The 25,428-nt window shown below is 40.4% G+C and overlaps 2 protein-coding genes across 10 annotated transcripts in view; one reads left to right on the top strand and one right to left on the bottom strand.

Annotated features, from left to right (window-relative positions):
• Nucleotides 1-25,428, top strand: part of PsGEF (Protostome-specific GEF) — a 516,326-nt gene that overhangs the window by 327,335 nt on the left and 163,563 nt on the right. For all 9 annotated transcript variants that reach the window (XM_072297125.1, XM_072297127.1, XM_072297130.1 and 6 more), the window contains 3 exons: nt 1,736-1,946; nt 8,732-8,933; nt 14,071-14,149. In XM_072297125.1, the coding sequence (XP_072153226.1) occupies nt 1,736-1,946; nt 8,732-8,933; nt 14,071-14,149 (492 nt within the window). The remainder of the gene's footprint in view (nt 1-1,735; nt 1,947-8,731; nt 8,934-14,070; nt 14,150-25,428) is intronic.
• LOC140223968 (uncharacterized) overlaps nt 1-25,428 on the bottom strand; it is a 112,534-nt gene that overhangs the window by 45,793 nt on the left and 41,313 nt on the right. The window lies entirely within an intron of this gene.

Raw genomic sequence — 25,428 nt, 5'->3', positions numbered from 1 at the left:
AGTGCAAGCAACATCAATGCATCAATTAAATCAGGTCGAGAAACGGTCGCGCGAGTGATCCGCGGTCAGTCCGGCCTGCTTCGACAACTTCTCTCGAAAACATCGAGCGTGTGCGCGTAGCGATCGCAGAGGATACCTAATAGGTTAACAGTTGGGGATTTAAATGAGGACTTGAACGTACCAAAAACCGTTGATGCCGAAATTCTGACCAAAAACTTGGACTGCGAAGGGTGGCCGCGAAATTCGTCCCGCGAACTCTAACTTTGGAGCAATAGTCGAGAAGAGACTTCAAAGTTCCCATGAGTTCCAGCAAGAAGCCGCGAATGATCCTAACTTTTTGGGGAGGATCATTACAGGAGACGAGTCGTGGGTCTACAAGTACGACCCTGAAACCAAAGTTCAGTCGTCAGCCTGGATCACAAAGTGGGAAAAGCGTCCAAAGAAAACGCGGCGCAGTCGAAGCCAAGTCAAAGTCATGTTGACAGTTTTTTTTTTATCACAAAGATGTTGTGCATCATGATTATACTCCCTAGGTATAGACTATCAACAAAGAAAGGTATAGGGACATTTTGCGCATTTTGAGGGATGCGGTGAGGCGGAAGCGCCCTGAGCTCTAAGCAAGCGGCGCCTGGAAGCTCCAATACAACAACGCTCCTGCCCATTCCTCGTGCCTGGTCCAACAATTTTTGAAGAAACAACGGGATCGCACAGGTGTCGCACCCTTCCTACAGTCCAGACCTGGCACCCTGTGACTTCTGACTGTTCTCCAAACTCAAAAGCGCGTTGAAAGGAACTCGATTTCAGTCGGTCGAAGATATCAAAGCAAACACGACGCTACAACTGATGGCCATCCCGCAGAGGGACTTGTAGGGTAGTGCTTCCAGAGGTTTAAGTACCACTAAAGCAAGTGCATCGTGTCTGGTGGAGAGTACTTAAAGGGAGATTAAAGTTTCAAAACCCCATGTCAGCTAGTTTCCTTCTTTAATAAAAAAGCTTGGTACTCTCTGGGCAAACCTCGTAGACAGATCCAAGTCTAAGCGGCTGATCGGCAGACCTCGAAAGTGGCTAGTCAAAAAAAGCCTCAAAGGGGCTCTTGAAATGTGATTTTAAAATTCCCAACCTCCATATTGCACAATGGTATCATACGGATTCATTTAAAAGTAGTGCCAGCCCGGCACTCCGGCAAACGAATTCAAGCTCATGTGGCTGATCAGCAGATCTCGAAAGTGGCTCTTCCGTGCGCATGCATTGCTCATTTCACTTCAAGAGCCACTTTCGAGATCTGCTGATCAGCCGCTTCAACTTGGATCTATCTGTCTGGGCTTAAATAGGTAACATCCATAACGTATGTCAAAACTAATAGGCTTTGCAGGAAAATTTCGCCAAGCAAGTGTTAAGACACTTTGGGGCGATCGTAAAGTTGTTCCCCGTGCGATTTCAGAAACGCTTTTTTCCGTTTTTTCGCAGGACGCAGCGGCCAGAGGTACTTACCTACCACTTTTGAGGTCTGATTTTACCCAGTTCGTTACTAGGGAGTTCAGAACTTTATTTTTGCAAAGTTTCAAGCGTGCCAGAGTAGTGGTGCCAAAAGTGCAGCCGGGTTTTAAACTATAACCAGAAGCGTCCAAGTTGCAAAATTGAACAGCTGCTTGCAGAATGCCTCTGTCTGCATAACTGAATACATTTAATGAACCCTTACAAAATTAAATGAAATGAAATCTCAAATCTGTTACAGCCATTTGTAGTTAGTACACCTGGACGAGAATGGATCTTTGGAGGGGATTTAAGCAGGGTCGAAGGAAAGACGGTCCGAACTTCTTGGGCCATTCTGTTCTCCGATTTGTTAGTCTTCGCGAAAGTAAGCCGTGATAGAGTTCTGTTCATTACCGAGGAGCCTTTGCAACTAAAAACTGTTAAACAAGCCCTGTTCAACATCAGGAAAAAAGGTAAGCTCCCCATAAACAAGTTCACGTGTTAAGACAAGGGAGCGTGCTGCATGTTGGGTAAGAACTCACTGGTGGGTGCCAGGTTGGAGTTAAAAATACGGTGAGGTTGCGAAATAGCCTGTTACGCTAGGTAAAGTTACGTTAGGTTGCGTTACGCCCAAAGACATAAAGACGGAGCGCTAAAAGCAAAAAATGAAGCCTCTTTTCAATCACCTCTACTATTGGCTAGAAGATTGGCGGGGAAATCGGGACAAGTTTGAAATTCAAATGTGGGGCGGGAACTAAATAAAATTGCGGAAACAAAGTATTTTAGGTTGATTTTTGCCGAAATTCACTTACACACTCATACTTTTATAACTTTAGGTTAGTTTTGGTCCGTCGTCGAGCGATTAATTTCATTTTGGAGTAACGGTCATCTACGAATGTAATGGCCTGTTTGAACCGGCAGAACCACCATGAGCAGAAGAAAAACTAACTTTATCTGAGATTACTGCCTGTTACCGAGCAAAAGTAGGTGTATTATAGTAGGACGCAGTCCCAACTTTCTTAATATATTCGTTTTAGGCATTTAAAATACGTTTCGAAGAAGAAATGTGGAAAAATCAAGAGTACAAGTTCAAATCAAATTTCCGTTTGCCGCCATGGATTCCCGCGCTCATTTACACACTCACACAAACACCCAGCGCCAAACCAAGCTTCACTTTTCCCTCGTGCTTTTCGATACGACACTCCGTCTTTATGTCTTTGGTTACGCCACGTACGGCATCCCTCGGGAGGTTAGGTTAGGGTAAATTAGGTTAGGTTATCGTAAAAACTGAAAAACAATCCTCAAAAATAAATAAGAAGAGAAATAATTGACCTAACCTAATCTAACCTAACCTAACCTAATTTAACCTGACCTAACCTAACCTAACCTATCCTAACCTAACCTAACCTAACCTAACCTAACCTAACCTAACCTAACCTAACCTAACCTAACCTAACCTAACCTTACCTAACCTAACCTAACCTCCCGAGGGATGCCTTACGTTACGCCACTCAAGCTTGTGGGGCAGGATGTGTCAGGTCTTATAGTAACAATGGAAAAACTTCGTAAATTAAAAAAATTGAATTTGAAGTAATACGACTCACTTTCACGTGGACGGTCTAATCGGAGGATACAAGTTTGCAGCTGCCTTCAAAAATTCATATAAACGCACAGTGTGATCAGGGAAACTTCTCTCAAACATAAATTCTGCTAGATACCCTACGAAATGGGCATCTTTACGTCCGTACCTAGGAATACGAGCACGGACCTCACGCCGGGCGCGTTCGATGTGTTGCGTGTGAGCGCCGGTTTCGGGGTCTACGAAGCTGTAGGTGTGGTTAACAGTGAAATGGGTGTATCTTTCGCGTCCCATACATTCGTATGATTTCTAACAATCGGATAAAATACAGGTACCGGGCTTGATTCTTCTTTGAATAATTTCTAAGAGAAGAGAGTCTCTTTAACTCGACGCTCTACTGGCTCGAGGAAAATTACTTTTGGATCGCTCCGTAAAGTACCACCAAAAACCCACTGTCCCTTCACTCTCCTCCCGCGGTTGTACTTTCGCTTACCAAACTTGGCCTCATTGATCTCAACGTCTTCCCTGGGGCCTCCAATCAAATCTTTTGAACTATTTCGTTCACACCAATCTAATGAAACTTTTCTATTGAAACTGGCCCAATCTACAGCTGTTCTTTTGCCAGCTTTTGTTTCTTTGCGAATAAAATTTTGCCGCGGAGGATCGCGAGTCAGCCAGTGCCAGGCGGCAATTAAAACTTGGTTAATAGTCTAATTACTGTTTTCAAAGTACGTATTCTTAAATATACTAGCTTTGTAATTACAACACTTTTTTTTCTTCTTAACAGTCATCTTCTTTTTGCACCGGAATACAAGTTTTTCCCATGCCGATTCACACTTAAGAGGCTTTCACACCTACCACACTTTGAATAGCGGGAAATGACACCGTGTCTCTCTAAAAATTTCATAAGTCGACTACGATTCGTAACTGTTCTATAAAACTCTTCCGTCGTTAACGAAAAACTCTCGCACGTACCAAACTCATCACCATCCATGATAGTGCTGACCGTAAATACAAAAGGATAATAAGTGTAAATCCTAGTCCTTTGAACAACTTCCGATTCCGTCTCCGTTTCCAGTGACAAGGGAACGCGTCTCTTGTTTCGGGAAAAAATAGCAGGGTTGGTCATACTGCGTGGCTCCGTCAACAATAATGGCGGACGCGGACGAAATACGTTATGATATAGGGAATTCATGTAACTGTTATCGCTTCTCAAATTATAGTTTAAAATTGATTGCGCTCGGTGATTTTGCACTTTTTGTGTTCTCTAGGATGCACACTAGGTACAAGTTTCTGAAGGAAATATCGTGAAAGAGCGTGGCCCCCTAAAGTAAACAATAACCTTTTCTCCTATTGTTGTTGTTAAGAGGTTACGTACTCCCCCCCTTCTCTCCTGTTTTTAATTTTTTTTTTTATACAAACCTACTAATTTTGTGACCGATTATATAGGCTTGGCGGAATTATTACCCTTTTTAGGGGTTTTTTGTGGTATTGTATTGATAGGAGAGGCTACTTTTTTATTTTTTTTTTTTAGTACGTATAACACTTTGCCTAAATGTAGGATATCTTTTCCAGAAGAGTACCTATGAGTGTTCCGGAAAATCTGTGCATGATGGAAAAAAGCTAAATCCGTGTTCGGATTCAGCAGCCAAAATCCCACGGGGAATTTAGTATTGCATGCCTATTAAGGTTTCTTTGCACCGCCCGACGCGGGATGGAGGGCAGAACCTCCGCTCCAAACGCGGCTCCGATCGGCCGTCGGAGGATACTTTTGGTGAATTTTATTGCAATCGCGGTCAATTTTAGTGAACGTGGCTGGGAACATTTTAATTTATTTTGGGGAGTAATTGCAAGCGTACAGTGTAATAGCGACTGCTGAAACTTAAGGTTGCAGGACTCGGCATTTAATTTCAATTTTTTTTTTTTTGTTTGTTTGTTTTGGCAATGCGACGCTAGAACATACAAACGATGAAAAAAATTAAAATTCAAGAATATTGGTCATGTTCCGCGATTGAGCAATTCAAATCTTCCTCCTCTTCTCTTCTTATGAATGAAATTATTGAACTGCCGCAGTAACCCTCAAGTCCCCGGCCGCTACGCTTCCCACACCAGAGTTTAAAAATGAAAAGTAAATTATTTTTTTTTACTTTTCATTTTTAAACGATGCACGGCTGCCTAATTCAGGTTTCCCGACGGACTGAGCTCAAAACAATCCCGCCGGTGAGCGAGATCTTGCGACACCACGCGTTCGAGCCGTGCGCAGTCATATGAGTGTAGCATAACCATGGCAACAGCGATCCGGCCCTCCGTCTCCAAAATCCGCGTGACCCACTGAGAAACTGGGTTGGCACTGGTACCCTCGGGGGGCTCCCGCGGCTCCCCCGTTGCGGACCTCCGGGGGGGCATTTGCACTGCCCATCGCGGGACGAAGGGCAGAACCTCCGGTCCAAACGCGGCTCCGATCGGCCCGACAGGAAGAGAGCCAGGCCGATTTTTCCGAAAACCGTCGTAGGGCACCAGCGCACCCCGGGTGGAGGGATCGCTTAATCCAACCTGACCGAACGTCGCCGACCCGAAGCCGACCCGCAGACGGAACCGGGAACCCGGGGGACGATCGGGAAGGTAAAAAGTGGGGCACTCCGTGCGGGGGTCGTAAAAAAACGGCTATCGGGGCGCAGCGCCCCTCCGGAGCGGTCGGAGTCGGTAATTCTCGGAACTTAAGCTCCGGCCGCCCGGGGGCACCCGCGTGCCGAATCTCGAGCTGAAAGGACGAACGGGGCGGGAACGGCCGCGGTTTTCCCGAAAAAACCCTTAGGGGGTGCAGCAACCCCCCGGAGGGTCGGACCGGAAAACCCGGGGGGGGGACCGGAGACCCGGCCGCAGGGGTCCCGCCGGTGGATCCTCAGGGGCGTGGGACACGGGGGTCTTTGGAACGGGGCCTAGAATCTCAAGGTCACGGCGGACCGTCTACAGTTTTACGTATTAGGGCACCAGCGCCCCCCAGATGGAGGGATCGCGAAATCCGACCGTATCGAACGGAGCCGACCCGCAGACGGAACCGGGAGCCCGGAGGACGAACGGGAAAGTACGAAGTGGGGCACTTCACGCGGGGGGTGAGAAAATGGCCTCTCGGGGCGCAGCGTCCCTCCGGGGAGGCCGGAGTCAGAGATTCTTTGGACTTAAGCTCCGGCCACCCGAGTGCATCCCGCGTGCCGAATCCCGAGCCGGAGAGACGAACGTGGCGCGAGCGGTGGTGGTTTTCCCGAAAAAACTCTTACACTGAAATAAATATTCGGCGGGATTTACCAGAGTTAGAGTGTAATTTACCATACTGTCTACTTGATTTTTTACACAGTGAAGCTGCACCGTAGTTACCAATATACCGGTATTGTAAATAATACGATACGGCTGACACTGTGCGACACAGTGCTAGTGTGGTGTTCCCGACTGACTAGTATGGTAATTTCACGCATCCAGATGCTGCGACAAACCATAGATTCTAACATCCACTCATCATATATTATTAAATGCTTTTGATGAAAGTCGTGGATATTTTACTTACATTTTACGAAGAAATTCCGTTACATACACAATCAATGGCAGTTAAAGACAGTTTCAACGAGAAATAGCAGATAATTGCTTTATTGATTTCAAGTAAATGATACCAAAACCATACTTGTTGTTCCCGTTAAGGTATCAGTTACAGACTAAATCAGATCCACAGAAAATTTAATTGCATATAATAATTAGATAGTCAAAATATACCCACAAAAAGACAGTACATGAAAATCCAATCGCACAGTTCACGGTGGGGCAGAAACTGCCAAATTTTAACTAAAGTTACAGTTAAACATCAATCCCACGCACATTTGACTCTTCATCTGAGTATGTTGAGCTTCGAAAATTTTAACAGGAATAGATATACCTACGAACGAAGTACTCAAAAATCACTTCTAGTCAATTATTTTCAAATTCCTTCCGCACCTTTATGTTTTCGAAATGACTTTACACAGAACCGATATTCATTGGATAGCAGAACAACTTTGCGAAGGTTTTCACGTTTTCAGGATTCCTTCATTTTGCAAACCAGATTCATTGCAGCAACTCCTAACCTCCAGAAATTGGTCGATACGAATAACGAAGAAATCTCAGAAAATGTATGTGGGAGGTCAATATAGATAGATTCGAAGAGAAGACGGTAGCTTTAAAGACAATTCGAACACAAATTTGGGCAAATTACTCGTGAATTCATATGGATTAATATGAATCAATAACACGCAGCCACGGACTCCGGCCCTCAACGTGATGTACTTATAACTGACAAACAGACAAACGAAAAATGGCGGACCGCAGACCGCAGCGCAGTCAAGCGGGAGCTCTCACCACGCTGACTATACCAGTATGGTAAATTCAATCTACCAACAACATTACAAGTCGCATACAGATGCCTATACAGATATCAAACGCAAGTGTCACCATGTTATCTCATACTTTTAACTCATCGTATGGTAAAAAATACCCAGCTAATGGTGAGAAATACCCATAGAGTACATAGAGTCGTAATGTAATTGGGGGAGCTGGCGCCACTTTTAAGCATTTTCCATGTCCCGAATTCCGAGACTCCTGTGTGACGCCGGGTCACTTTTTCGATACATAATCGATAGTTTGCGATACACGGGTACCCGGCCATCCGATGACAACAACAACACTAACAACAACAGCAAAGGAGATAGGAATTACCACGTATTCCACACCGCCATTTTGGATCGAAAATGTATCGAAAAAGCGACCCGAACTCTGCGCACACCGGGCTCGGAATTCGTCGAGCAGAACATGGCGCCAGCTCTTTCATTTACATTACGACTCTATGTACTCTATGGAAATACCTAAACGATGTACAGACACACCTAACTGATATTTACAATCCGGGTATGATAATTTTTATATCGTGTATGACTCTCACTTTCATCTAGATGCTTAAATCGACCATTATTTGGCTTTTCATCATTATATTTTTTTTTTACTATAACATTATGGTCAATCCTACTTCCACTTTTTTTTCAGTGTAGGGGCTGCAGCAACCCCCCGGAGAGTCGGACCGGAAAACCCGGCGGGGGGACCGGAGACCCGGCCGCAGGGGTCCCGCCGATCGATTCTCAAGGGCGTGGGACACAGGGGGGCCGCGGGACGGGGCCGAGAAGTTCAAGGTCACGGCAAACCGCGTAAAATTTTCTTTATTAGATTTATCGTCGCCATGTTACCCTTTTTTAGCGTTTTCTAGATTTTTCAGTTGTTTCACCGATATAACAATGAAGGGCAGAAAAACTTTATTAAGGTGTCCAATAAAACTTTTTCCTCTCAATTTTTCCTATAAAGCCGAATATGACCGCAGATTTTTACTAGAAATTACGGCGCATTTTCCGGAAAATAGACTTTTCTAAAAGAAGTGTTTTTCCATGTAAAATCCCATGTATAAAAGATGGCTCTGTCGGCACGGGTTAATATTATCCTATTTGGCTGATACTTGGCAGAGAGAGTTTTTTGATCAAATGGTTCAGTTCTAGGGAGTAAGACAAAAAAAATTGGCAAAATAAATTTTACCGTGTATAATTGGGCCACCCTAATGGCCCAGTTACCTGACCTCCCCTTATCTATGAAAGGTATTTTCTTTGATTACAGCGACAGAATTCCGGTTGCTGATCAATATGAACAAAAACCTCAATAGCGATGGCAGTGATAGTCCTGAGTCACAGGTGACAGGGTGCGGGCTTCCAGATTTCACTCACACACCTCAAAAAAATGATAAAACGCGGTCCGTCATTTTAAGAGCTCCAACGCTTGAGCTGAAAGCCGTCTGGCAGAATTTGATTCAACGCCAAATGTAAGTACCGTCAACTCGAGATTAAAAGTGCATTACATTATCAACGATGGACAAACTTATTTACTTCAACTATAAAATCGCAAGATTCCAATTGCATATGAACCTAAACCCACATAAGGTTACATTAGACGATCGATCAATTATTGATAATACATGTGGACTGTATAGACCTTTTTTGTAGTGTCCTCGAAAAACATATTACACCAAGTCCGCCCTGTATACATACGATGAGGATCATAAGTCTTGGAAAAAATGTTACCCTTCCTCTTAAGCCTAAAATAAGCAGATATAAGTTTCATTGGGTAAAGGGACGGACGCGGTCCTTTACCCAAACGATTTCCACGCCATGAAGGATGGGAAATAATTTTAGGTACGTCATGGGCGTATACGCACAGGGTGAGCGTAAAATTTCCGACGCCCCTCTAACTTTCAAACGCATGCAAATATCAAAACGAAATTTTTGGGATGCTTACAGGTCAATAAGAGCTACTTTTTGACACATCCGGAAGAGGCTGTCCCATTTTCCATAGGAAATGACCGCAAGAGATTTTACATCCATACTTTCAGAAATCATAACGGATCATCGGAGAGGCCTTAATCCGGTGACCTTTCTTGTCTAGCCCGGCGAGGGGGGAGGGGGTCAAAGATCAAACGCGCAGACCGCCATATCTTTTGAACGAAACAACGGATTATCTTGATCTTGGGCTCAAATGAAAGCTTTCAACGAGAACTTTCAGTTGATGTATATTGATGACAGTTTCAGGTCAGTTTTCAATTTGAAATAATCATTGTTTGATTTTTCAAACCCAAAAAATTCATTTTTTCTGATTTTTCTATGAAAGGGAACGCAGAAATCATTATAAAAACCAATTTATATATTTAATATCCTAAGGCTTTTTTTGTCCTCCTTCGGTTTGGACCGTTTGAGCTAATTTGATCTCGGAAACTACTGGACCAAATTTTCCTCGGATTTATTTTAAATGAAAGCTCTTAGGTTCTAGATGTGCCAGCACCCCTCGATTTTTCAATTTGTGCGACCGATGTTGCAAAATTTACCTCGATTTGATAATCACATATTTGCATTTTTGCTCCTAGACAGTTTGTGCCAATTCGATCTCGGAAACTACTGGACCGATTTACCTTGGATTTGTTTTAAATGACAGCTCTTAGGCTCTAGATGTGCCAGCTCTCCTTGGTTTTTCGATTTGCGCGACCGATGTTTCAAAATTTACCTCGATTTGATAACGACATATTTGTATTTTTGCCGCTGAACGAGTCATATGGTTGGGGGACCTCCCATCCTCTGATTTTCCGTTTCCCTCTCCACGTAAACCCATCCCTACCTGCTCACAACACGTGTCACCCTTCTACTCTGGCATGGGTCCCATGGCAGTATCACTCCCTTCCTTATGCTGTCTGACTCTGAATACCTGCTACGCATTTCCTCATGCTCATAATTAGTTCTCGGTTTTCCAGGTTTCCTTTTAGTGCGTCTAGAGTTTTGCTTTCTTGATTTTGTCTTTAGTTTTTTTTTTTTTTTTTTTTTTTTTTTTTTTTTTTTTAATTAAAATTCCTTAATATTGATGTGTATTTTTCAGGTGATAATTTTCCTTTTTACGGCAGCACAGGTTTTATTAATAATGAACTTTTTTATAGCAGCTCATGTGTTATTCCAAGATAATCGGTGATTTATCTTCACCCTTTCACACCATTACATTTTCACAGAGTGTTTTAATTTTCTTTTCCAGGAGAGTTTTTTATTTTTCAATGGTGTTTCTTTTTCTACGAGTAGGTGATTTTTAGTTTCTTATTCTTTGTTTTTGAATGTATCATTTTGCCTCCAGGAAGTTCTCTATGCACTGGTGGTAGCAAAATTTGGCTCGCTTCGCGAGCCAACAGTGACTGTAGGCCCATGGTGCGAGGCCCCCGGCTAGCGGCGCAAGCGAGCGTAGCGAGCTGAAGCAGCTAGTTTAAATGAAAGCCCTTAATTCAAGCTTTTAAACGAGCTATACTCGTAGTTCAACTTGGGTAGAGTCCCTTTATACCCAGAGTTAAGACAACTCGATTATCAGCTGACTGGCAGCCGGCCTTGGCTGGCCATGGAGGCACAAACGAGTGCACCCAAACGAACGATATTAAGGGATAAGGATAAGGAATCCTGCGATGTCTGTCATCCGAAAACAACAACATCAACACAATTTATCAATTAAAAAGAAAATGAGATTAGTTTGTGAATAATTTCTTAATCAATTTTCATTTTGGACCGATGGAAATAACAATTTACTCTTGATAAACCACATTTAGGTAATATTTTCATTATTTTTGTTCATATCGAGCCACCGCCATCTTGATGCACTCGTTTGTGACTTCATGAGCGAGAACCAATCAGAATTGGATTTTTTTTAGGCCACTTTCAGCCCAACCAAAAGTGAGTTGTCGTAACTCTGGGTATAAAGGGACTCTGAACTTGGGGAAACAAATGGTCCAAAAGTTATTACCGTTCAAAGTTGGCGTGGCGCGCTATTTTCGAAGCGCGCGGAGTGTATACTCGCGTGCCACCCCTCCCTACCTTTACCCCTGGTGTCTGCTTTAGCTGATGGCGGATTCAGGAAGGTCTAAAGCTCCTTCCACCTACAGAATGATCAATCGTTAGTGCAAAATTACTTTTATTTCTAACGAAAAAAGGGAAATAAAAATAAATTAAATGCTAATAAACGATAGGACGCTGGCATATATTATTTTTCGCTCCCCCCCCTCCATGATTTAATATTTAATAGCCAAATCAAGCCTCTTTTACCGCAAAATACATTTAAAAGCTGTAGATAATATTCATAGGCTCTTGTACGGAACTAGCTGACCAGCACTTGAAATTCGCATTTACTACCGATTATCTCTCCCTCACCTCTCTCTGATCTATTCCCCTCTCATCAAGATTTACCTACACGGGAGTAATCAGATAGGTACCGCAATGACGAGAGACTTGATTTGGCTATTAAATATAAAATCATGAAGGGGGGGGGGGGGGGCGAAAAAATAGTGTATGCTATCGTATATATCGTTTATTAGCATTTAACTTATTTTGATTTCTCTTTCTTCTCTAGATATTAAAGTAATTTTTAACTAGCGATTGATCATTCTTTAGGTGGAAGGAGCTTTAGACCTTCTCGTGTCCGTCATCAGCTAAAGCGGGCACCAGGGATGGAGGTAGGGAGGGGTGGCACGCGAGTATACACTCCGCGCGCTTCGAAAATAGCGCGCCACGCCAACTTTGAACGGTCATGACTTTTGGACCATTTGTTTTCCCAAGCTGAACTACGAGTATAGCTTGTTATAAAGCTTGAATCAAGGGTTTTCATTTAAATTGGTTTTTGTAATAATTTCTGCGTTCCCTTTCATAGAAAAATCAGATAAAATGAATTTTTTGGGTTTGAAAAATCAAACAATGATATTTTTCACATTAAAAAATTACCTGAAACTGACTTTAATACACATCAACTGAAAGTTCTCGTTGAGAGCTTTCATTTGAGCCTAAGATCAAGATAATTCGTTGTTTTGTTCAAAAGTTATGGCGGTCTGTGCGTTGGACCTTTGACCCCCTCCCCCCTCGCCCTTTGGAAGGCTAGACAGGAAAGATCACCGGATTTAGGCTTCTCTGATGATCCGTTATGATTCCTGAAAGTATGGATGTAAAATCTCTTGCGGCCATTTCCTATTGAAAATGGGACAGCCTCTTCGGGAAGGTGTCGTACACTTGCGGGAGACGTACACTCAAATAAAATTTTCAAATCGCAAACCCCCCTCTGTAATACTTACATTGTTGAAAAGGAAATAAATAAGAGAACATTTTTGGCACAAGCGGACCGTCGATTTCGTTAAATCACAGTGGACGAGACATAGACAGTTCTGAGGAGGACAGAGAGGAGGAAGACTATCCCCCAAGTGGCCTAGTTTATCTATAAGAGGGTAGGTACTTACTTGCTTCCGCTTCGAGAGAACTGGACCGCCCTTCCCGCAAGAAATACAAGTAATCCCAGGAGGGGGCCTAAAGTCGCGCTGGGCGTAAACGATAAAGGTATTGTCGACTTTATCCTGGAAGTACCTTCAATGTCGAGAAGCTTGACCGAAATGAAAAACATGTTTACTGCCGTGGTATACTTTATTTTGAAAACAGTGAGACTTTAGACATTCACAGTGAGTAAAGGACTGAATATCAGACTACCCTAATGTGCTGAATGTTTTATGGACTTATTTTCAACAAATGTATCAACGTGTGAAACACCTGTGGCAATGGTTTGTAACAACCTTACACCAACACAAAATGGGATGCTGGGGTATGCATGAATTGACGTATAATTATTACCGCGGGAGGAGGAAGGTCAGGAGGTGAATAACACGTCAGTAAAAAAGGGGCGATACCTAGGGGTCCAAAAGTCGAGAAAAATGGGTGACGTAATTTATGAACAGCCCCAAAGGGAGGGTTATCCTTTGAAAATTTTGTGTTAACGTGCAACCCCCCCCCCCCCCCCACGGAATTTCGGATCTGCCAGAGAGTAGCTCTCATTGACCTTGAAGCTTCTCTAAAATTTCCTCTTGATACACTCATGGATTCAAAAACTGAAAGATGGGGGAGGGGCGAGTCGGATACTTTCCGCTCATCCTGTGTGTATTTTTGGCTACTGAATTCAAAAAGGACCTTGGCTTGTTCCTCTGACGCATCTATTTTCCATCTGGTCCTCTGAAAAATTGCTTCTTGAGGAATTACTGTAATTATCCGCAAAAGTCTTCCTTGATATTTATAGCTACCGTACTCAGCGCTAAAATCTACCAGGGATCACAATCTGAGGTCCCTTTTCTTTCCAAAACCAAATGGTTTCTACACCTATGTAACAATCTCCACATTAGCCTGCTCTTTTTAAATTTTCGATTTATGCCCCGGGCTTTATACAACCAGGACACGGCCCTCTAATGGCGCGAGGTGCCAAAACTTTTTGTAGAGGGACCATCTGATCCATAAATGAAAGTTCAAAGTGACCTGTTTAAGTATTCATGCGAGATAATCACTAGCTACACCAATAACTCATCAATTTTTTTTATTTTTATTTTTATTTTATTTTATTTTTTTTTTGCACAATTGCAGAATTTATCTAAACACAACAGCTCGAGGAGGAACTCCGGCAGGAAGCCCGGTAGACAGCCCCAATTCCCCGTCCGAACAGGTACATCCTCCTGGCTCTTGAGAATTATCGCCACGTCACAAGCCCTGCTGTAGCCCGACTAGAATTTAGGATCCAATTATCCCGCTGCTGTCATTATACAAACTTGCCGTCCGCGATTTCCTCGCAGCATTTCGATCGCTAAAGGGCGGAACCACTTATCGATGGTGAAAGTGCAGAAGTGTGCATCTCGGAAAAACACGATTTTCCAGGAGAGTAAGAACACCGTTTACATTCCTCCTTATTTTCAGTAAAGGATTATTATCCTTCCTATTCTAGAGGACAGCAAAAATGAGATGCTTTTTCAGACTCCATCAGCATTTTATATAACTTCTCGAACTGTTATAAAATACGGCAGAAATACCGAGATTCGCATTTTTGGCACTACGAATTGACACTTAATCCCGAGATACGCATTTTTGAAATTAGTGTTTTAAACCTGTTAGAGACGGATTTGGATAATTTAAAGACTGAAATAAGAGTTTCACGCTTGCAATACCTTATCCAGAAGCTTTTGTTGATCCAATACGGCCGGATCAAGCATTGTATGATTGGAAAATGATTTTGATCACGGGGCACGCATACCCGCAATTAGCGTTTTGAACCTGCTCTTGATCATTAAGATAAAAAATATAGTTTATTCAAACTCAAGTTTGTTCAGAGGCTTTAGTTGATCCAATACGGTAGCATCGTATGACTCGACTGACTCTAATACCTAAAACTGACCTCGTGTGATGAACTGTCAGTTCCCTAGTAGCAGAACCGTAGAAGGGAAAGATAAAGATTATGTACTAAATTTAATTTTTCATATATAACGCATGCATACGAAAGTGTTAAAAGTGAACATTTTTATGTAACCATTATATATAAAAGTCATAATTTTCGTGAGCTTTTCGTAAACGTACTAAAAAATCTTCTAATTCGCGAAAAGCTCACGAAAATTATGACCTTTTGTTTATATGATAGATACATATAAATGTTCACTTTTAACACTTTCGTATGCATGCGTTATATAAAAAAATAAAAAAATGTGCAAAAAAAAAAATTATCTTATCTAGCTTTTATAATTTTTTATATATTACGGCCAGGTCTGAACTTTGATTTTTTTTATATACGCGTTGCACGTTTTTTATATAAAACTACCATTTAGATAACAGATATGTTTTTTTATACCTTTTTTAGAGAAACAAAAATTTTTTCTGCTACTAGGGTTCATGATTGCAGTGAATAATGGACATGAACGCCGCGCACCGCTAGTAATAGGCACATATGAAGAAATGATCCCACAAGAGCTTCGACTGATAAGCATCTAGCAACTTTTCAAAACCAGCGAATTCTTGAAAAAAAAATAAAAACCCAGAGCAGCTAATCAGCTGATGTATGCTGTTGGCAGGAAACGCTGAGGAGAGCGCGTTATGCGCGTCAGGCGCGCCGGATCAAATGAAGGGGCAAGAACGAGATACGCATTTCTACACTTAAGCCCGAGATACGCGAAAAAAGTTCTATGGTTTCAAGTGACTACGCTTTTCTGCACTTTCACTAGCGAAATATCCATCGCAGTGATTCAAAATTTCCGCTCATTGTTTTATTTTATCGCCGAGAGACGAGGCAATTTTGTAGCTTGAAATGTACACAATATATTGTGCTTACTGAAATGAAAAACCTAAAAGGTTTTCAAGAAATCAGGGTGACTAGCTCCCACAGAAAAAATAAGAAATACCAGGAAGTCAGCAAAGTCGCAAACGAAGATACGTGGTTCGGCACTGCTTCGGCCATCGAGTTTCCTTCGCCCCGCGATCAGTTCTGTTCTAAGAAACTGGCAAGATTCAACCAGAATCAGTCTAGTTGCATCAGACATTGCATATTTTCCTTGAATGCTTTATTTTATCGACAGAACAGTAACTTTAAAAAGTTTGTGAGTATATATGCTTTCTAAGACAGAGAAAATGCATTAAATAGAGGTCACTATGTATCTTTTAAAAAAATCGTTCAGGTCAAAACTCATGGGAAGTTATTTAAGAGGAGGTAGACAAAACACTTGTTGCATGGTTTTTTCTGACTTCTCATGGTCTCATTATCTCATGGTCATTTAGTTAACGCTGTGCTCAGAATGAATAGGTATTATTCTATGAATTATCTACTATCACTTATTTTAAGACAATTTTTTTGTTTGCATGCTGTTGTGATTCAATAAATTTAAATTTTCATTAAAAAAGAATTAATGCATTTTTTATGATTTGTTTAATTTAAAACCTAATTTTCTTAGCTTGAGATACAGTGACCCGGTACCTAAGACATAGTACCCCGGTGCTGGGGTACTAAATCTCAAAATTTCGATACTTAAATTATTTTTTAAAAATTCTCGGATGATGATGAATCAATAAAACTTTCAGTAAGATAAGAGTCACATTTAAACCGTGCATTATATTTAATATAGTTAAATTTATAGGTACATGCGCTCGAGCCCTTTCGGGACTATCCATCTTCAAGAGCACTACTAAAACTACACACTACAACAAGCACACAATTACAATGATAAATAATACATTGAGCACACAAAAGTACATTAACAAACTACAACATGCAAACCAATAACCACAAGTAAATATAAAAGATAAGTGACGAGGTACATAACAAAATAAATCAGGAGTATTCTAAGACGAAGGCCGACAGAGAAATGAAAACAAATGCTACTGATAATCAGAGTTAGACCAAGTAAAACTTTCAGAGATTTCAAGCCACAACCAGGAGTAAGAAATTTCCTCAAAACAAACTTCCTAAACTTTCAAGAAAAAAATTTAAGAGTTCCGGAAAAATCAGTCATGGAAGTCAGGTCTCTAGCGGAAAAAGGCTGAGGTCTGGCGGAATTTCGGTTTTTCCTGTGCAAATGGAGAGTAAGTACAATTGAAGCACTACACGTATTTCACTTGATACAATTTTTGAAACAAAAATTCTGGTGTTGCCGTATCTATCTCTATATTAGACCTAGAGAAAAGTAATTCAACACTGTAAGGCTGAAAAATGTCACTCGAAGACTGTGGAATCAAAGCTTGGCGCCCGAGTACCGGTCGGCGCTTGAGGAGTTGTAACTTCATTCGCCCATGACTGTCGAACCGTTTGGTTTGCTAGCCTAGTGGACGACTTGCTGAATGCGGGAAAAAACGAACTAGTTAAATATACCTAATTGATTTTGATCCAGATAAAAAAGGAAGATATTTGTTAATTCTTTGTTTAAAACAATGTTTTTGTACTGAAAAATTGAACAAATGCGCATTAGCTAACCTAACCACCGTGTCATACATTAAAAGGTATTTATTTATATATATATAGTTTATATATAAATTTTCTGACCGCTGTGGCAATATATGTAAATACCTTGCAAGCTTCCAGCAATACATTTTCGCAATTTCTGCATACGTTTCGGCACTAACATGGAGACCTACTTCTTCTTATATAAATACATATAAGTCAATTTATGGCACTCCCTAGTGCTCTACGACACCTAACCTCCACTGTCCCCTATAGAACCACAACCCTTCGAGCACTGAGCACTTGAACATTTCTGCTTCAATCCCATCCCTCTAACATCTCATCGGGCGTCCTCTCCGCCTCTCCCCACGAAGAACTCAATCAAAGACCTGCTTTGGCAACCTGTCTCCTGTAATTCTCTGAACCTGAATATACCCAATGAGTTGTCCGTGATAATGGCAGCCACGAAGGTCTGTTTGGCCGTACCGTTTAATTCCTGACGCGATCTTTTCTGGAAATACGAGCGAATCTACGTCAGAGGTCAATCTCTGTTGTCTCTAAAACCTCCCGGGTCCGCTATTTTATCGGCCTTACTTCACACCCGCAGGTTACTTGCCCTTGAAAATCGCATTACAGATCCTTCTTTTGTTCTCTTTGGAGATTCTTGGGTCCCAAAGGACTCCACTTAACATGGCGATTGCTCTCCTACCCTGTATATTTCGGTTTTTGATGGCCTGGTCCAATCTTCCATCCTGAGTCAGAAAAACTTCTAGATGTTTGAAAATATTGCAGCCCTCACCTTGCTGCCTACCGTCTAATTCTACAGGGTGTCCCAAAAGTTCGTAGGTTGATTCGTAGGTGTCTGCTGATTTTTGGGGTTTTTTCGTAGGATGAATCATTGAGGAGATATTTGCAAAATTTGATCGTGGATTTCCTCAATTTTGAACAATTCGAGGAGGCGGTGCTCTGAGCACCGGCAAATTTTCCTGAATCTAATATAGGCAGTTCTGGACCTTTGTAGCAACTAAAAATAAAAATAAAAAATAGGTTTGATTCATGGGACAGATCCTGTGTTGTGCGTTGATAATCAGGATAAATCTGAGTAGATTGGGATACCTACATCTCGGTTCATCGGGACAAACCGTGCCGGATTGGGATGAAAGGGGATAAGTCGGGATGATCAGGATAAAACGAGATTAATAGGGATACAACGGTAAACATCGATATTTATCGAGATTAAATGGGGACGATTTGAGATGAAACGTGAATAATCAGGATGTTTCTAGATAATCCGGGGTAAATCGGGGTACTGTGAGGGTGTGTGTGAGGGTGTGAGGGAGAGTGTGCGTGTGTGGGGAGGGGGTATGTATCGCTGCATATCGGGTTAAAACGTGACGGATTAGGATAAAGGGCAATATATATATATTCATATATATATATATCGAGGTAAAAGCTAGACGAAGTAACACGAATCACAATCACATTAAGTCAAGTTTAATAGATCTATGTGAGTTAAATCTTGCGTAGTTAAAGCGGTGCGTAGCAAGACAATTTTTCGCGCGAAGGGTGTCAGTGCTGTGATTTGATTTTTCATTTCACGGCACTAGAGTCCGTACAGCTTACTCAAGTTCTTGAGCTTATATGAAAAGTACAGGAATTCCTGAGACAAATTGGAGAGTCATAAGTTCTCTCTATAGCTTTCCTCTTTCTATCAATCCTATTGACATTTAAAAGGACCTAGGGAGTAATTTCTGAAGCTCTATAACTTAATCCCGGAAAAAAGTATGGTTAAGCAAAACGACCTTGATGCTATGCAGATAACTCTCTCCCACCGTGAACCAATTCTCTCGTACTTACAGGCACCCCATAAGAGAAACTGGAATCGAGTTTAGCCTTTTCTATTCAACTTACCTACCAAGCTCGTGTTTGGTTTTGAGAATTTCAGACGTATATGCTGCTAGAACTTATGAGTCTTAGATTTTAATATATCTGTTGTAATTTTTAAATAATCACGGATTGCGGAGTCGGTTTTAGCAGCGCGACGTGGTGAATTTTTTCGAAACTAAGGCTGAAGATTCACCTTGAACCTTCGACGGAACGGAATGGCGTTACGTCGGAGATTAAGTTCAAGTATACCGAAAAGTGCTCTTTTCTTTATAGTTGAAAATTCAAAGGGTGATTTCTCTTCTATTAAAGCTCACCTCTAAAAATATGAAAAATCATTAGATAGTCTTGGTTAAAAATGAATTCAATTAATGCACTCCTTTTGCCTCATTTCAACTTGTATTACGATTATAGATTATAATTTAAGTTCAAGGGAAAGGGAATAAAGCATCAGGTTAATTTTCGCTTTTTCACTTTATTGCACTTTTCATTCCCTGTTTAAACGTAGAGTATAATTACGTCTTTATACAAACTTCATGCTGATCACTATATTTACACACACTTCAGTGAGAAGGTACATAGCTAAGCAACTATGTTTGAACGCTGAGTTATTTTACAGCAATAGATTTTTATGGATAAAAAATAAATAACACATTTTTTTAGGATAATAAATCGGAAGCAAAACTCTCAGCAAAGGCTCTTGTGACGTGGCATAACCAACTTATTATCATTAGTATTAATTGTATTCTTAATTTAATTATGTGATTATCATCATCAATGATTTTGGAGTTATGATTATGATTCTTTAGTTTTCATCTGTATTTAAATGTGTTATTTTTCAAAGTAACTGGTGTTTTTTTTTTTTTTTTTTCGAGGGGGGGGGGGGGCGGTTAGCAACAACAACAGAGTGATATTCGATTTATTTTAAGAAATTATACCTAAAAACTTAAAGGTGGCAGTTGTATTCAATATTTCGTATGTTTTTGCGAATTCTCCTGAAGTTTTTCACAAAGGCTAAGGGTAAATTTTACGCCTGACTCTAAGAATGCCTCGAAATTCTATGTTTAACTTTAGGAGGGTGGGGAAACATACTTTAAACGTGAGTTTTTCAATGAAATTTACATAGGCTGGATGAATCATTATTTTTATGAGTATGAATAATCCGTTAGTGAATCATCTACTGGTCAAAATAGTATCCAAGGTCATTGAGAGGCCTCGTAGAATAACGAGAAATCCTTTACAGGTGTACTTGCACCGAATCTTTCGAAAACTATTAAATTAGTTTGTAAAAAAAGTCACAAAAATTCAAGCATTACTATCTATCTATTGATGAAGCAAATCTTATGGACTTTATTTTCAATTTTATTAGTATTACACTCATATTTATTATGGTATAATTGAAGCTTAAAATAAGAAATGTATAAACAATTAATATATTTATAGATTCATATTTCAATGACCAAATTTTGAATCATTTGAATTTTCATATGAAGTTCTTTGCGAGTGACCTCAGTGGCCGAAATACCATATAATATACAAGTCAAGATATGGAAAAATACTTACTCAAATATGTACTAAATACGAGAACGTATTAAATACTGAAAAAATACATTTAATATAGTATCTAAATACCTACCGTTTGGACTTATTCTTCTTTGTTTTACTTTTTTATACTAGATACGTATCTAAAAACGTATTTAATATGTATCTCGATACGAATATGATGCCACGTTATGTTTCCGTTATCTAGATACTATATTTCAAATGTATTTGCTTGAGTGTAATAATATATTCACATTCACTGTCAGATGACTTTTAGTTTATAAAAATTATTAGTAAGTACATACATTTGTATTAATGGATCTTAAAGATTTTTCATTACCATCATGCCTAATTTCAAAGGACGCAGATTCACCAAGAGTTTTCCCAGTTATGTCCCACTCCTTGCACTACCCAAGCAAGTCGTCTGATATTTATTTCACCTCCAGCGACTAGAAATATGATCAGGCTAAAGCAGACGGAGTTTCAGCTTTCCCACATATTCATCTACGGAGGCACCTACGGACATGGAGCTAGACATGATCTTTGATCTTACGTAAAGCCTTCCATATAAAAGATTTACCATTTTTAAATCCCGATTTGCCATGACAGTTTCAATTTTTTATGGGAACTCATGCTGCTACCCGCGGTTAAACTGCTCTCTTTTGCTTAAGCTCTGCAAATTCCTCTAGAAACTCCGTATAAATAGGAGAAAAAGTCATTAACTTGTAAATTTCACAAACAAAAAGATAAAAAAGAAACCTGGTCGAAAACATAGAAACTATACGCTTGAGATACACAGAAAATACTAATTTTATACAAGTATTAGATACAACTTCTTTACACGTATTAAATTTTGCATTTAGATACAAGTAATTCTAACTGTAAAAATACGTAAGGCAAGATTAACTAACTGGGCAGGAATTCGAAGAAAAGTGCCGACATTTCAACTTCTTGATTTTTCCTCCATCATTATATCAAGGCTACCTTTTTATTTTCTCGAGCAAATAAAATCATCAGTCAAAAGTTGAATTTCATCTCTCTTCATATTGACACAAATTTTCAAAGATCTCCTATTATTTGACCCATTTACCCAACGCCGCCGTGAGCTGGCTGGATTACCCCCCCCCCCCTCCGCCCGTTATTCAAGAGGAGGGGGGGGATCTTTATTCTCATCGGCCAGGAGGTGATTTCTTCCTTCTGAGGGTTTAATAGCCATTTGAAATTATATAAAAAATGTGCAAGATTGAAATTGATGTCGCAACGGTTAGCGGTAAAACGCCTTTAAATCTGAAAATCGAATTGCAGTCAAATTTTTGGTTTTCCAATGATAAACGGTCAAAACTGCATTTATTATTATATCAAGAATTTTTATATTTCGGGATCCTTTTTGGCCAGTTTCATCAAAATCAGGGATGATAGATGGAGAATTTTCATGGAAATGTTTTATTGTTTTATTTGAAAGTGCTTTAAGGGCTGATTTCACAATATTTTTTATGATTTTTTTCTCATACGGGATATAGTATAAAAATAGATTTTAAAGTGAGAAGATGCACCGTCTAATGACGTCATCTGGCGGCATTTCCCATTTAAACACGTATATTTTATCATTAGCAGATGATATTATTTTGTCACATCTTCTCAAATAGATGTACAATTCATGAACCAAGGGTATCCTCGTGTTCAGCTCCCTCAGTAGTTTCCTCTTCAACACGAAATTCATCAAAGTTCAGACACCTGCAAATTCTCTATTGTTGAAAAATGAATAACGCCTTACGGTTGGTTACGGGAGGGGTAAACACCAAAAAAACATATCTAAACAAAGTAACCTCAGATGATATTAAATTCATTATAAGAGATTAAATTAATTACATTAAATTCATTACATTAAGTTCATTACGGGACATCAAATTTGTTTTAGCGAATGCGCAGGTTGCAGGTGCCCGGTTACCTTGTATGAAGGGTACATTTTCAAGGTAACTGGGTATCGATACCTTCCCGCTTTCACTAAAACTATCATTTAAAAATGACCATCCAAATGTATTCCCTAAACTACTTTAAAAATTTGGCCAGGAAGAAGCGTTTTACCACATTAATGAGTTTCTAGGTGATAGCTAAAAATAGAGATGTAAGATAATAGATTGCCTATAAGGCATTTCTGAATATAGCAGCTGTTAAATATTGAGCAATTGAAAACCAACTTATTGTCATGGGAACGGAGTTCCCCATGATATTACAATCGTTCCGTTGCTTTCGCTATGGGATTCCCTATACCTCTGCGACGTTGAGCGTTTCGCCCAGTCTCCGATTTTTGGTTGATTTTCCGATGTATCAAAAACCGTTGTACTTTTTAGCCAATCATGTCTCTACGTCAAGTTGTGTTGATTTCTAAAATTCGCTTTCAGCGAGTTTTTTTCCACCTTGAGATGTCGTGTCTGACTGGTAAATCTGCGCAGAACCACGAAGTTCCGTTTTTAGGCAAATTCTTTTTTTTGGGAGGTTTTCATTGGCTATTTTTCGCCATCAGTTTTCTGTTCGTTGGTGCAAAAGATCGCCTACCTCGTTGCTCTTGAGAAGCCGCCATTATCCCACCTCAAATTTTAAACATAGATATAAAGAAATAATAACCATCGTACAAGGCGGAAAATTGTTCTGGAGGACCCGTTACGGATATATGAGCCAAAATCAGAACTCGATTGATGGATTTAATCCATGAATACAGAAATATTGCCTCAGTTTACTGCCGCGATAGCAAATGCAACCTGAGATGAACCTTGTGACACATGAAAGCATAGGCAAACAATGTCTCACAGAGAAATGCGCTTAATCCGCTGTCTCTTAACAGCAGTGGCCGGATGTCAAGGTCGTCTTTTGTGAAGCCCCGCTCAGCGTCCGAGATCACTTGGATAGCATTTTGCAATTCGGAACTATAGGTAGAACTGTAGGTTTTCAGGAGAGCAACTTTTGCAAAAACCATTGGCGTTTTTCATCAAAACGATCAATGTTGCGGTTTGATGGTTCATTTTATAGCTATGGAGTTCCCTTAACACCCTGTGTTGACAGATTCGTCAAAAACATCACACTGTTGCCAATAATTACAAAAAAAGGCTATAGTTCCTTATTGCAAAATGAAGAATCCGGGGAAGCTCATTTTGCAATTAGGAACTATAGATTGTTTTAGCACTGACTGCGTAGGGGAGACGACCCTGGTGTCACTATTACAAACTGGAGGGTTAACCCCAACAGAGAAAACACCCCTTCCTTCTATCATACGAGGAAGGGGGGAGGTGCATTGTCCCTGCGGAAAGATATTCTACAAAAAACAGGGTGTGCCAAAAATATGGATACCTACCGACTTGCTAATATTTCGAGAATGGTGGCAAATATTAACATGCAATTTGGACGGGAGGGTTTATAGATTTGATTGACATGAATCGATCAAAAAATGAAAGCATGATGTGGTGATCGACACCGACTCGATCGACAAATTATTGAAAAACCGGTGTTATGATTCCGACATGACCAACATGAATCGATCGAAAAGTTAGAACATGAACCGATTGACGTGATTTGATCGGCACTGATTCGATTGACGACCGTGAATCGATCAAAAACCAGCGAATCGATCCGCAAATCCATGAATCGATTGACAACCCCGTGATTCGTTCGAAAAATCCGTGAATTGATCGATAAACCCTTGAATAGGTCAACAAACCCGTGAATCGTGAAATTTTGAAAATTCGAAAATCCAAGATTAAGGATGTGGCCTATAATACTATCTCGGCTCCTGTTCGATCGATCATGCTGATTTTCGGGGTTAGAGGGTATTTATGGACGGGAAACTCGAATTTCTGGTCAAATTTTGAAAATTCAAAAATCCAAGATGGCGGATGTGGCCTAAAATGATATCTCGGCTCCTGTTCGATGGATCTTGCTGATTTTTGATATCCGGGGGTATTTTTGGACGGGAAACTCGAATTTTTGGTCAAATTTTGAAAATCAAAAAATCCAAGATGGCGGATGTGGCCTAAAATGCTATCCCGGCTCGTGCTCCATCTATCGCGGTGAATACCAGGTAGTATTTTTGGATGGGAAACTCGAATTTCTGATCGAATTTTGAAAATTCGAAAATCCAAGATGGTGGATGTGGCCGAAAATGACCTTACTTGAGTAAGTATCCCCTGGGGGATCTTTCATTCCTCGGACACACGTTTAAAGGGGATCTCAGAAGACGCAACCTCAAACTTGTTTTTCGTGGATTGAAATGCGAAAAATATCGGAGAAAATTATTGTGGCTTATGCGTAGTAAATACTTCAAAAAACGCAAAAATCAAAAATCACTGAACAAGCTCAATGTCAAAATTTGAAAAATTTCAAATTTTCGAAACTCGGCTAGGAATTTGAGTTTCCCGGCCAAAAATACCCCCTATACAACCAAGATTCACTACGATAGGTCGAGCTGCCCGAGATAGCATTTTAGGCCACATCCGCCTTCTTGGATTTTCAAATTTTCAAAATTTGACCGGAAATTCGAGTTTCCCGTCCAAAATCCCTAATAGCACAGTTACACAATGGAATGTTTTTAAAATGTTTCAAATTATGTCAATCTG

This window comes from Bemisia tabaci, chromosome 2 (assembly GCF_918797505.1).
Source record: "Bemisia tabaci chromosome 2, PGI_BMITA_v3".
Taxonomy (NCBI): Eukaryota; Metazoa; Arthropoda; class Insecta; order Hemiptera; family Aleyrodidae; genus Bemisia; species Bemisia tabaci.
This window is presented reverse-complemented; position numbering and strand designations above follow the sequence as displayed.